The sequence below is a fragment of the Phycomyces blakesleeanus genome, assembly GCF_001638985.1.
Source record: "Phycomyces blakesleeanus NRRL 1555(-) unplaced genomic scaffold PHYBLscaffold_8, whole genome shotgun sequence".
Lineage (NCBI taxonomy): Eukaryota > Fungi > Mucoromycota > Mucoromycetes > Mucorales > Phycomycetaceae > Phycomyces > Phycomyces blakesleeanus.
This window is the reverse complement of record NW_017265141.1, coordinates 1,604,015-1,615,947: the sequence shown is the minus strand read 5'-3', so window position 1 is coordinate 1,615,947 and position 11,933 is coordinate 1,604,015. Positions and strand designations below refer to the sequence as shown.

The 11,933-nt window shown below is 39.7% G+C and overlaps 4 protein-coding genes across 4 annotated transcripts in view; 1 reads left to right on the top strand and 3 right to left on the bottom strand.

Annotated features, from left to right (window-relative positions):
- Positions 1-932, bottom strand: part of PHYBLDRAFT_111261 (hypothetical protein) — a gene marked incomplete at both ends in the record, with an annotated part of 2,103 nt that extends 1,171 nt beyond the window's left edge. The window contains 3 exons of the mRNA XM_018428203.1: positions 40-365; positions 492-666; positions 742-932. Of these exons, the coding sequence (XP_018293178.1) occupies positions 40-365; positions 492-666; positions 742-932 (692 nt within the window). The remainder of the gene's footprint in view (positions 1-39; positions 366-491; positions 667-741) is intronic.
- A 695-nt stretch (positions 933-1,627) lies between these two features.
- PHYBLDRAFT_67899 (hypothetical protein) lies at positions 1,628-4,439 on the bottom strand (the record flags this gene model as incomplete). The annotated part of the gene is made up of 6 exons (XM_018441863.1): positions 1,628-1,847; positions 1,951-2,265; positions 2,358-2,527; positions 2,581-2,582; positions 2,648-3,574; positions 3,674-4,439. The coding sequence occupies 6 exons, from the start codon at positions 4,437-4,439 to the stop codon at positions 1,628-1,630; spliced, it is 2,400 nt and encodes a 799-aa protein (XP_018293177.1).
- A 1,630-nt stretch (positions 4,440-6,069) lies between these two features.
- On the top strand, positions 6,070-9,676 carry PHYBLDRAFT_78947 (hypothetical protein). The gene is made up of 4 exons (XM_018443402.1): positions 6,070-6,273; positions 6,599-7,152; positions 7,215-7,951; positions 8,121-9,676. The coding sequence occupies exons 2-4, from the start codon at positions 6,606-6,608 to the stop codon at positions 9,405-9,407; spliced, it is 2,571 nt and encodes an 856-aa protein (XP_018293176.1). The 5' UTR covers positions 6,070-6,273; positions 6,599-6,605; the 3' UTR covers positions 9,408-9,676.
- On the bottom strand, positions 9,645-10,664 carry PHYBLDRAFT_158606 (hypothetical protein; the record flags this gene model as incomplete). The annotated part of the gene is made up of 3 exons (XM_018433819.1): positions 9,645-10,177; positions 10,249-10,349; positions 10,440-10,664. Coding segments are annotated over 3 exons (797 nt in total), but the record flags the coding sequence as incomplete, so codon positions are not given.
- Between the last annotated feature and the right edge of the window lie 1,269 nt (positions 10,665-11,933).

Sequence of the window (11,933 nt, the reverse complement as noted above, 5' to 3'; positions counted from 1 at the left end):
GGGGGGGGTGGGGGGTTTGGTTTTGTTTAGGAAACCAACCTGTGAATGAATCCGAGTTTGTGGATTGTTTCGAGAGCCAAAACAATCTCGGCAATGTAGAATCGAGTGACAGGTTCACTAAAGGTGTCGTATTTGATCAACATAGTCATCAAATCACCTCCTGGTAAGAACTCCATGATCAGATAAAGGTACTGGGGGTCTTGGAAAGAGAAATAAAGCTGGACGACCCATGGAGAGTCTGACTCGGCAAGGACATCACGCTCAGCCTTGACGTGAGCCAACTGATCCTTTTTCAACATCTCTGATTTTTTTAATGTCTTCATGGCATATATTTTTCCGGTATCTCCTGCTTGTACAAGTCTGACCTATAAACCAACGTTTTAATAAACCCACCTTATGTATATACATATTTTTGCCACAACAACAACAACAACAACAACGATAATAATAATAATAATAATAGCAAGTAGTAGTATATCGCAATTACTTACCTCGCCAAAAGCACCCTTGCCAATCACTTTGACAGTGACAAAGTCATCAAGACCCATGCGTGTGCGGCGCAATCGAAGGAATTGAGATTCTTTTCTTCCTAGTGATTGAAGTTGTCTGTTTTTCTTCTCATCGCTACATTGCTCATTCATCAATCTTTGTTCGATTTCAGAGCGTCTGTGCGCCAGATAAGTATAGATATAGATATAGAAGATTAATAACCAAGATTATGTTTGTAACAATCAGAATTACCTTTGGTTTCGCTCAATTGCTTGCTGCAACTGAGCTTTGTAATTATGTTCCAAACGCAGCTTGGCAGTAGCAGCTCTGTCAAGGGCAGAGCGGGGGAATCCTTCGGCGGACCGGATAAAGCTAACCTCAGGTTGGGTCATGGATTGAGGAGATGGTGGTTCTTGGTAAGAGTAAGTTGTGTGGGCGCTCATCATGCTCGATCCCGATGTTTCTGGGTAAGTTGTGGAGTGATGGGTTTGGTCCTGTAGGGGGTAATTTGATGATGGTTGTTGCGGATGAGTGTAGATATAATCCATTTACAGATATAGAAAGACCGCAGACACGTCAAAAGGCAAAAAAGAAAAAAGAAAAAAAGGGGGGGTGGGGTGAGGGAGGAGGTGAGGAGATTGGGGGGTGGGGGAGTTGGAGGCCTACAGCAGATGCATACGATTCACCAGAGCAACAGAATGACAATGGTACGCTACACAACCAACAAGCTCAACTACGCAAGAAAACAAGAAACACGCTACAGGTACTAAAATAGGACATTGGGTGAATGTGTCACCCTCAAGACAGGAGCCAAGAAATCGACGTCAAGAGGACTGCTTTTGATTGGCTACACCTGCTCCGCCTACAACCTTTTTTATTTTTGAAACAAAAATGAAACATTATTATTTATCTTTTATTTTAATTATTTATATTGTAGAAGAAAAGTAAAAGTAAAAGTAAAATGTACTATATATATATATTTGTGTGTGTGTGTGTGTGTTTATGCGTTTAAGTATCTTTGCAAGTATGCAAGTAGACACGGATTCATTATTATTTATTATCTATTTATAATTTATAATTTATAGCTGTAATACTGATGTGTGAAAAAAGAAGAAGAAAGAAAACAATACTATGATGATTACATCAGGTCACAATTGATACGAGCACTGCTCAATCGCTTTGCAGCCCTTTCAAATCTGCCTTGATTATTATGTGGTGTGTTTTCGGGTACCATATTAATAGGAATGTTTAGGCGAGCTTGGGCCTCCGTGTATCCATTTGAGGCAGCCTTGGTAAAGTATCCCAGTGCACGTGGATAGTCGATCTCCAATCCATTCAGTCCCTCTTCATAGTAAAGTCTAATGAAGATTAAGAATATATTTATATTTATATTTATATTTATATTTATATTTGATTAATTAATTAATTTTTTTAATAATGATAACAATAGCAATAAATTACCCTAACAAATAGTCGGCCTTGGCATATCCTTTGTCGGAGGCACGTTGGCACCAAAGAATAGCTTGTTCAGGTTGGCTGGGATAGTCGATTTGTCCGCTATAGATTTTCACCAGTTCAAACATTGAGCCTGGGTGGCTCTCTTGGGCTGCCCGGGTATAATACTCAATGGCCTTTTCGATATCACTAGTCTTGTCCCACAATCCAAGTTCCCAAACCTCTCCCATCTTGTGGATAGCGTCAAGATGGCCCATACGGACTGCTTTTGATAGATAAAAATAGGCGTTGGTAGGATCGAATGGGCCGAATTCTGGATCTCTTATTGTACATACAATTTAATACGGTTACTTTTTTTTTCCTTTTGGTTTGGTTTGGTTTGGTTTGGCTTGATATATATCTAATAGACTTACTCTGTAAGTCCAACAAGACCAAAGTGACGTCCGTATATGCAGCTTAACATAAAACAAGCGGCCGCACTGTCTTTAACTTCAGAGCGAGCCGACTCTAGCAAAAGTTTCAAGCCAGTTTTTACATCATTGGAGTTTTCAACTCGATGATCAAAAGTCAGCCTAGCAAGTTCCTAAAAAAAACAATAAGAATAAGAATAATGATAAAGTATTATCAAGACTTGACGTCTTTATATATATATATATGCGTGTGTGTGTATGTAAAAAATGGAATAAGGTTGTATTGAGTATACTTGCATATTTAGCTAATATATGACCCTTTTGAGATGCAGATTGATAATAGGAAGATGCTTTGAGCCAGTCATTTTGACTCTTCCAATATGCAGCCAGGGCATAGGATGCATCTTTTAGACCTGCATTGGATGCTTGTTGATAACACTTTAACGCTTTGGCTGTGTTTATCTTGACGTACTTTCGACCTACGCAGTCCGGTGCTGCATGTCCTAGTTGATACCATCTTCCTTGAATAAGGAGTGCTTCTGGTATTCCGGATTTTGCAAGCCTCTCGATCCAGGTGCACGCTTCTTTTAAGAGGGCATGCCGGATCGAAGTTGAGAGAGCAGGAACTTGGTACAGATCAGCTATTTCAAGGAGATAGCTTGCATAGACCATTTGGGTATTGGGATCTTTTGTCTTTCCGGCCATTCGACTAAAGTCTTTGATTGACTCTTCGCTTCTGACCAGACTTATGGACCCAATCGTGAGACGTGGCCGAGCTGGGTCTGCACTGAGCGAGTGCACCGGTGGTATTCGGGTTAGAGGACTATGGTGACTAGTACCGATTTGGGCTGGATTGATAGGACCCGTTCTATTGTAGTTTCCGTTTGAAGGCTGAGTCAAGTGAACCTGGTTGATATCGATTGGGCGAGTGGTCCGGATAGATAGGCGAGGCTTAATACTGGTCGGTACATTTTCGTAGACACTGTCACTCTGGAGATGCATTCTTTCGTAAATGACTTCATCGGAAGACTCTTGCGAGAAATTATCGCTGTCGTCTTCGTCTCCGACCTGGTCTGGAGTAAACTTATCCGGAATGAGGTGATCAGACGTAACAGATGTACCAGGAGTGCTGTGTCCGAGGGCTGAATTCACATCCATGCTACTTCGAGATGAAGGGATGTTCAAGGAGGTACGCATTACCTTTACATTACGATCCTTATCTATAACAAGAATAATTATTATTATTATTTTAAAAAAAAAGAAATTAATAAATACATAGATACATGCATTTAATTCTGTGATTTGACTCTAAAACTTACAGTTTTCTCTGTCGGGTGTGTGGGGTAAATGAATATTAGAGGAATGATCAAGAGAAATGGCTGTAAGACCACTGGTGATATCTTTTACTCTTGGTGTTTCTTGGTCTTCTTCTACTTGGTTTTCTTCTTGTTCATTAGGTTTTGCTGACGAGCTGGGGTGAACAGAGGGATCAAAGGGTTTCTGTAGCTTTATGGGCTGGATTTGGGATTGTGCTTCAAAAGGTAAGCTCGTGTATTCTTCAGCTGATGAGGGTACTTCGATCTTCATGCTCTCGGTGCGGTCTAGATCACAAGAAACCCAGGCGGGCAAGGTGGGCTGTTGCAACGGCATGGTATCTATAATTGTGGTGTGCCGTATCGAATTCCAGGGTGAAAGAGTGTTGTAGAGACCATTGGATTGGCTTAGGGAGGTATTAGTAGCCTGAGGATTATAATGACCAACATAACAAGAGGACTGTTGTGGCGACAGAGGCATGGTGGGTGTTTCGATGTAGTTCCAGCGTCTTTCGAGTGTGCCATAGTCAGATCTCGGGACAAAGCTATCAAACAACATGGGATGTCTTTGTGGGAGATGGGATTCAATAGGAACCTTTGGGAGTGGTTTGATGGGTTGTTCTGGTAGTTCGATGTGCGCCGAATAAGGTGTTTGAAATCCTCTTTCAGTGTGTACCATGCTGTTTATTCGAAACAGCGAACCCTCGGATTGTGGTTGATGTCCAGACCAAAGAGTGTCATTCTCTTGTGTGGTTGTGGATGTAAAGAGCATGGTAGAAGAGAAAGGTGTCTGTATGTGAGTGTGTGTTGGGTGTTCGTAGTTGAGAAGAGCTGTTTCTTTACATTTCTTCTAAAAAAGGATATTATTTTAGTCTTTAAAGAGAAAGAAAACAATGGGCTACCAAAAGCGTCCGATTAGTGATAGCATTCTCTTACTTTTATTTCTTATTTTATATTTTGTATTTTATATTTTAAACTATGCCTACAAGTCCTTCATTGTGTCTTGGTTGGATAAGGTCAATCGGTGGTTCTTTCCATCTTTGGCTGTGTAAACTTTCACCTTTTTACCCTTACCTCAGTCCCTTTTTTGGTACTTTCAAAGTAACAATACTACTGTGATTGGGTGAAGTGTACAACCTTTTTTTTTTGTGATTCCTGTTTCAATTCTCACGGAACATTTTTTTATTAATCTATAAAAACATTCACCACTCACCATTTATCATTTATTATCAAGACCATGTAAGCTATTGACGCAACTTTGGGCGTATTGGGTTATAAGAACAATTTACGATGTTATTTATCTCACATTATTTATTTTTTATGATTAAATTGTACGCAAATCATATAGAGTATTTGGTTTTTGGTTTTTGGTTTTTGGGGGGTTTTTTTTTTAGGTATGAATATTTAAGCATTATTATGTTTTCAATAACATTCTGTCTTTATTTATTTTTTTTATTTTTTTGCCCTGGACAAGTTGTTTATGTATTTGACACACCGGAAGACAACTTCCGTGTAGTACACATTCATTTTTTGCTTGCTGCATTCTTTCTCCAACAGATGTTAAGAGACCCAAAGGTCCATGCGCCGCTCAATTCCTCCCTTCCGACATCTTCGCACTCAGCCTTTGATCATGGGAGATCATGCCATGCTATGCCAAAGATACCTTGTATGTATCTATGTGCGTGTGTATGTGTGGAGGGTTAAAGGGGGTGGTTTGCTGATCCCCACAAGATTTGCTGCACTATTGATCCAATTCACGAACAACTCGTTATTGTTAATAGTTTAAAGTAGTATCCAGAACAGCGATAATTATTTTAGCAGATGGTCAATCGCAGCAAGAGAAGTTCCCTTTTTGTTTTCTCGGGTACGGAACATCGAAGCCTATATATATATACTTGTTTGATAACAAACAAACAAATAAATACAAGCTTCTTAGAGTATAAACACAACACCAACAATCTTATACCAAGACGAGATAAGCTTAGGCTTTAGAGGTTAAGCGCTATTTTCTTGTGTCTTGAGTATTTCGTGTTTTATTATACTATAAGATGTATTACAATAGTGGGCATCTGTAGACCTTGGTTCTTATTCTATTAGTAGGAATAAGGACAGATTGGATGTTAAATCTATACACAAGCTGTGCATATTTTGGCCGTGCGCTGTCATAAAATAGAGTAAAATCTACCCAAGAAGTATAACACACATGGCAATTCTATAACAGTTTGCCGGGTGAAGCAGCTCCGTTCCTTAACTTGTCTTGTTCTCTTTAGTGCTGAATACCAAATAGATTAGGTAACGTTGAATGGATTTTGATGTGTCCTAAAGTCAATCACTAAAATATTTATTTATCTATTTATCAAATAATTATTAAAGGCTGAATAACACCAGTTTTTCACTCCCCCTTTTTTTTTCTTTCTTTCTTTTCTTACTCAAGCAAAATTTTCATCACTCGCCTCCATCACCTTTTCCCCCACATCTTCCCCTAGTAAAAGCAACCCATATTATACGCTTACTGTGTGTCATTATTATTATTATTTTATTCACCTATCTCTCAGTGACATAGACACGTATTATACACTCCGATAGTTCCACTTATCCCTTTTCAGGTACTCTATATTTTAGTGTCCCTTTCAACTTGTTATTTTGCTACAGTATTGCGGTTCTTTAACGCAAAAAGAAAAAAGAAAAAAAAAAGTGTATCCCATTAAGCCGCCCTTTTGCAGCTAACAAACTCAACTCCACCCCCCTTGAAAAAAGGAAACTTTATCTCTTTTATCTATTTTATTCTCTCTTTCTCTCTTCTTCTCTCTTTTCTTTATACTTTATTTTTTTTTATTTTTTTTTCAAGACTTATTGTTATTGTTACTATTATTACCATTGGCTTTATTTCATTCTTCTATTATTTCCCCTTTGCTTACATATTCAACTCAGACTCAAGATGATACCTGAAATCACTGCGATTGAGCCAGAAACACATGCCTTCTCAGTCCTCAAGTCGGACTCAAGTCAACTCGATATTCAGTCCATACAACCCGACAATAGCAAACACATACAATCCCCAGTCGACACAGACACCGTGAGAAAACAATACGAGAACATGAGCTACGACGAAATGTCCCAGCGCATGGCTGAGAGTTACAAAGAACTTAGCGAAATGCTTGGTAATCGTTGGTCAAACCCCTTGTCCGACATAACTGATACCCCAAGTGTAACCGACGATGGTGAAGACGAACTCGAAGAAAAAGAATTCACAGAAGCAGACAAGAAGACAAAGGCCACAAAGGACTTTTCCCGCACTGTGTCCAGCGGCGATCTCACAAAAGTACTCGCCCTCTTACAGGACGAAAACACAAGAAGCCTCATAGACATCGACGCCCGCGACAAGGACGGCACCACTCCTCTGATCTATGCTGCCTGTTTTGGAAAGACAGAGATCGCCCAAGCATTATTGACAGCAGGAGCAAAAGTCGATATCCAAGACTCCAGTAAGTTATCAAATGTTGATATATACCCAATAGATTGTTTCTAAAACTTCATTGACCTACAGTCGGATGGTCTGCACTGATGTGGGCTACAACCAACAGTCACGAAGCCCTCGTTAAAGTTCTGCTAGCCCATGGCGCTTCCTCCCAACAAAAGACAGCCAAAGGTCGCACTGCGTTTGATTTCGTGAACACAGAAAACCACAAGATTGCCGATATTCTCAACACAAACCCCCGCGACAGCATGTCCTCCACATCCAGTGCCATGGGTCGTACAGTCTACAGCTCATCCTCTGCTTCCTCAAATGCCGGCGACAACGACTTTTACTACTATTCTACCGCCGAAGGTGTAGACAATTTTCTGGCAGAAGAGTCCGATCGTCGTCAGCATCTGATGGAGACTGCAATGGCACTTGCAGGAGGTACAGGTGACGACGACGATGAAGGCGACGACGGCGACGAAGACTATAACTACGGCGATAATGACGACGACGACAACGGCGACGATATCTACAACACATTCGACTGGGACAGTTGCATGCCCCACCAGATGTTTGTCTTTAATGCCGACCATCTCAACTACATTCTCGACACCGTAATCACCTGTATCGAGGTTCCTCTCCAATCTGACCAAACCTCAGGAGAACCGGCATCAAGAGAAAAGCGCCAGGAAATGTGTGTGCCGGCAAATGTGGTATTCCTCAGCGCCCGCTTTGCACACTACTACTCGAGTTCAGAACTGCTTCACAATGTCCTTAGCGGAGCACTGGCCCGCATGAGCAAATACACAAAGGCAAGTTCTGTTTGGCAAACACATATACACAGAAATTTATTTTCATAGTGTACTTGTGCTTACTTGTATTTAGCTGGATTTGATTAAATTGATGAAAAATATATTAATAATATTCTGTTTGTCTAATAATCTATTTACCAATTATTCTATTTATTGCTATTGTTGTTGCAACATTCAGGCTCATTCGTGCGACCTGTCTGTTTTAGCTTTCTGGATCACAAATTTCTCTCAGTTGCTGTATTATCTCAAGAAGGATGCTGGTTTGGTTGCAGAAACTGCAGACTACCAGTTGGCCCTTTCGGAACTCATCTCAGAGACCTACACTTTCATCGTGAATGCATCATGCCGTCGGATGACCAAACTGCTAGAGTCAGCAATGCTCGACTACGAAGAAATTCCTGGAATGGAAGACATTGACTTTACAGACGACTGGCATCGTTTTTTCAGACGAAACCCCCGTCGCTCAGCAATCATGCCTGATAACGGAGCCATGGCCATGCGTCGTCACTCAAGTCTCCCCGCCATCTCAAGCGCCCTTGAACAGACCTCGCCCCAGTCTGTCACAAATATCCTCTCAACCACATTCCAGGTCCTGCAATTCTATGAAGTTCACCCCACAATCATCATCCAGGTCCTCTGCCAGTTCTTACACTCCATGTCGTGCGAACTGTTCAACCGCATCCTCACCTCAAAAAAACGCCTGAGCAGATCCAAGGCGCTGCAGGTCCGCATGAATCTCTCGCATGTCGAAGATTGGATCAATCACCAGAGATTGCCTGCCAGTCTTATGTCCTACCTCAACCCCATTACCCAACTTCTCCAACTCCTGCAGTGCGTCTCCCAACTCGATGAGCCAACCCTTTTTATCGAGACTGTCACAAAGTTCGATGCTCTCAACGCACTCCAGATTAAGCGGTGTGTGATGAACTACCGCTATGAGGTGAACGAACCTCGTCTTCCAGAAAACATCGAGCATTATGTGTGTCAGCTGGCTGAAGACACGGTTCGTTTCCGACAGGCTCGCCAAAAGGGCCCCGATGGACGTCAACGAGGATCGTCCATGTCTCGAGCACAAAGCGTATCGATTCAACGCAAGAGATCTCGGAGAGAAAGTGTGTCACAGTTTGTCGGATCCCTCATTTCTAGTGTCAACATCACCGCCTCGGCTTCGTTGCCACCATCAATTCCCACAGAAACAGCAGCAGCAGCAACAGCAGCAGCAACAGCAACAGCAACAGCATCGCCTTTGCCTGCTGCAAAAGAAGAAGCTAGTGACGATGAAGATAAACAAATCAAGGAGACCAAAGACTCCCGTTTTATGCTTCCCTTCTCTGTCCCAACCACAGCTCACATGGTGCATATCAGCGGCTGGGCTCCAGAGGATTCTCGACGAGAAAAGATCGTCGTCCCAGTTATCCCCGAAGAGTGGATGAATACCCTTGACAAAGGAGACCAAGAAAATTAAATCGACAAAAAGCTTTTATCTAAAATATCCTTTCTATATCTCCCCCATCCCAACATATCTTTATTTGTCTTTATATTTTGGCTTTAAATACCAAACAAGACCGGTCACATTTCCCTCTCTTTCCCTCTCTCCCTTTCAACCCCTCATTCCCGCCTTTTTTTTTCTTCTCTTTCTCTCTCTCAATGTACATTTCATTCCTCTTTATTATTATTTTTATTATTTTTATTATTATTATTTCGTATACATATAAAACTCAATGTTCTTTGAATATCATATCAATGTCTTTATTATCTCGTTTTTCAATCCTCGGCTTCTGAATCAGAATCGATCTCAATCTTTCCTTCCACATTATCTTCTTGTTCGATGGGCTCTACACTATCAGCAGTCTTGGTAGTTGATGACTCTACGATTGGCTCTGCAACCTCTTCATCCGTTGATTTTGTTGACTCTTGCTTATCCTCAGTATTAGTGACATTTGCATTTAATTGGCTTATGGTAGTGTTGGTGTTGGTGTTGGTGCTGGTGCTGGTAGTAGTGTTTTGTGTGGAAGTGGAAGCAATTGTGGTTGTGGTGGTTGTATTTGCAGTTACGGAAGAGAACTTGACAGCCTTAGGTGCCTTTGGTGTCTTTGTCGGCTCTGATTCTACTTTCTGCTTCTTGGCTATAGGTTGCTTTCTCTTCTGTCTCTTTGCTCGCTTCTTGGCCGTTCGTTCATCGTCTTCAGCCTTAAGCTGTGCAATTTTCATTTCGTATTCATATTCTTCTTTATCCTACCAAAAAAAAATATCAATTCCAACTCTTTCTTATATATTTTTACTATTTTTTTTGTTTGTTTCATTACTTTTTCATCTCTTTCGTCCATCTCTTTGAGGCGCGCATATTCACGACGACGATGAGCTCTGTACACATGGAAATCTCCACTGCCAGCACCCGCACTTGAACCTGGATTTAGCAAATACCAATGTAACTTCTCTTTTTTTTTACACCTTTTATACAGTACCAAGTTGAAAGATAATTATATATTATATTTACCTGGAACGTTCCGCACAAACTCCTTTGGTTCTTTGGATGACTTTTCTCTTGATGGTTCTGGGATGAAGACTGGTTTGTCGATCTTCTTAAACAATTTCTCTAATTGTTGCTGCTGAAGCTCTGCGGGTGTGAGATTGTATCGTTTTGGTTTCGGGCCATCCGTTTCTTTTCGCTCTTTCCGTTCTCTACGTTCTTTTCTGTCTTTATTCTCGTGGTCTGCCATTGTGTAAGATGATGTGAATATTGGAAGGATCACTTTCTTGCGCGCGTCTCTTGTATGTGACAGCTACAATGACTTGTGATTTTATTCCGACAAAAGTATTCAAACGGATTACGAATAAGTTAGTTCTTTGTGAATTATTTATATGAATAGTAAATTTAGATAGATAGATAGATAGATATCTTTGTACATTAGAGTAATTTTTTTTTAGTAATTCCAAAAGGCAAGCTGATAAGCAAAGCAATTTTTTTCTTCTTTATTATTCTTTTGAAAAAAAAATTGATAAATCTATAAGGAATCAAAGAAGTAATAATTTAAACATATTTTAAATTGACTTTTGTATGTGTTTTATTATTGATTGAAATGTGAGAATACACCCATAATTATGTAGCTTATGGATAAAAAAATACGCGAAAAGAATAAACAAGTAATGTAAATGGGTGGAGAAATGTGCAAGAGTATTATCTAGTATGCAAAGAATAAATGAACCAAGTAATATAACAAATAATTGATTTAAGCTTCTCTTAGTTTTAAAAGATCTTGTCTGCCCAATATAAGGCAACTGATATAATTAGTTTCAGCCTCATTAAATAAAGAAACACATTAATAATAAGACACCACACACATACATTCTCTCTCCTAACAACAAAGTCTTCAATCTGTCTTGAAGATTATTAAGCATGTCATTTGTTTCCATTATGGCAGTAAATGAGCATAAATATATTGTTTTAAATAAACGAAAGAAACGTACGGTTAGTTATTCTTTTGGTTTGACACATTCCTTAGTAACCGCAGACCATGAAAACAGACATTATTTTAAACCAAAAAAAAAAAGGACCACTCCTGCGCATTAAGTAGAGTGTCTCCGTAACAACTCCTTATTATAAACCTTTGGCCTTAATCCAAACTTTTTATATAAAAAAAGAAGATCTTGTGTAGCAGTAACCCATTCATATTTTTGTACAAATCAAAATGAAACAATTAAAAAAAATGACTTAAACTATTTCATTGTTTTATGTGACTTTTATATATTGAACCAAATATCTCAATATGAACATTATAAAAAGCCACAGTCTTACAGTAGGAGCTTGTTTTGTTTTCTCTGTTCATTTGAAACTCATATTAGATCCACCATCACGAAATACCTTTTTCTGTGTTTAAAGTAGTGCTAATTTTAATCGCCAGTTTAAAATGTTGTCCAAAAAAAAGCTTTAGTTCAAATCTTTTTTTTTTTCATTTTCATTTCATTTTCCCCTTTCTTTTTTTTTTTTAAT

Bases quoted from the DNA above. Each gene is read 5' to 3' on its own strand.
- PHYBLDRAFT_78947 (XM_018443402.1), top strand. From the start codon at position 6,606: ATGATACCTGAAATCACTGCGATTGAGCCAGAAACACATGCCTTCTCA. The intron at 7,153-7,214 runs GTAAGTTATCAA...ATTGACCTACAG, and splicing joins AGTCGATATCCAAGACTCCA to TCGGATGGTCTGCACTGATG. The intron at 7,952-8,120 runs GTTTGGCAAACA...TGCAACATTCAG, and splicing joins AATACACAAAGGCAAGTTCT to GCTCATTCGTGCGACCTGTC.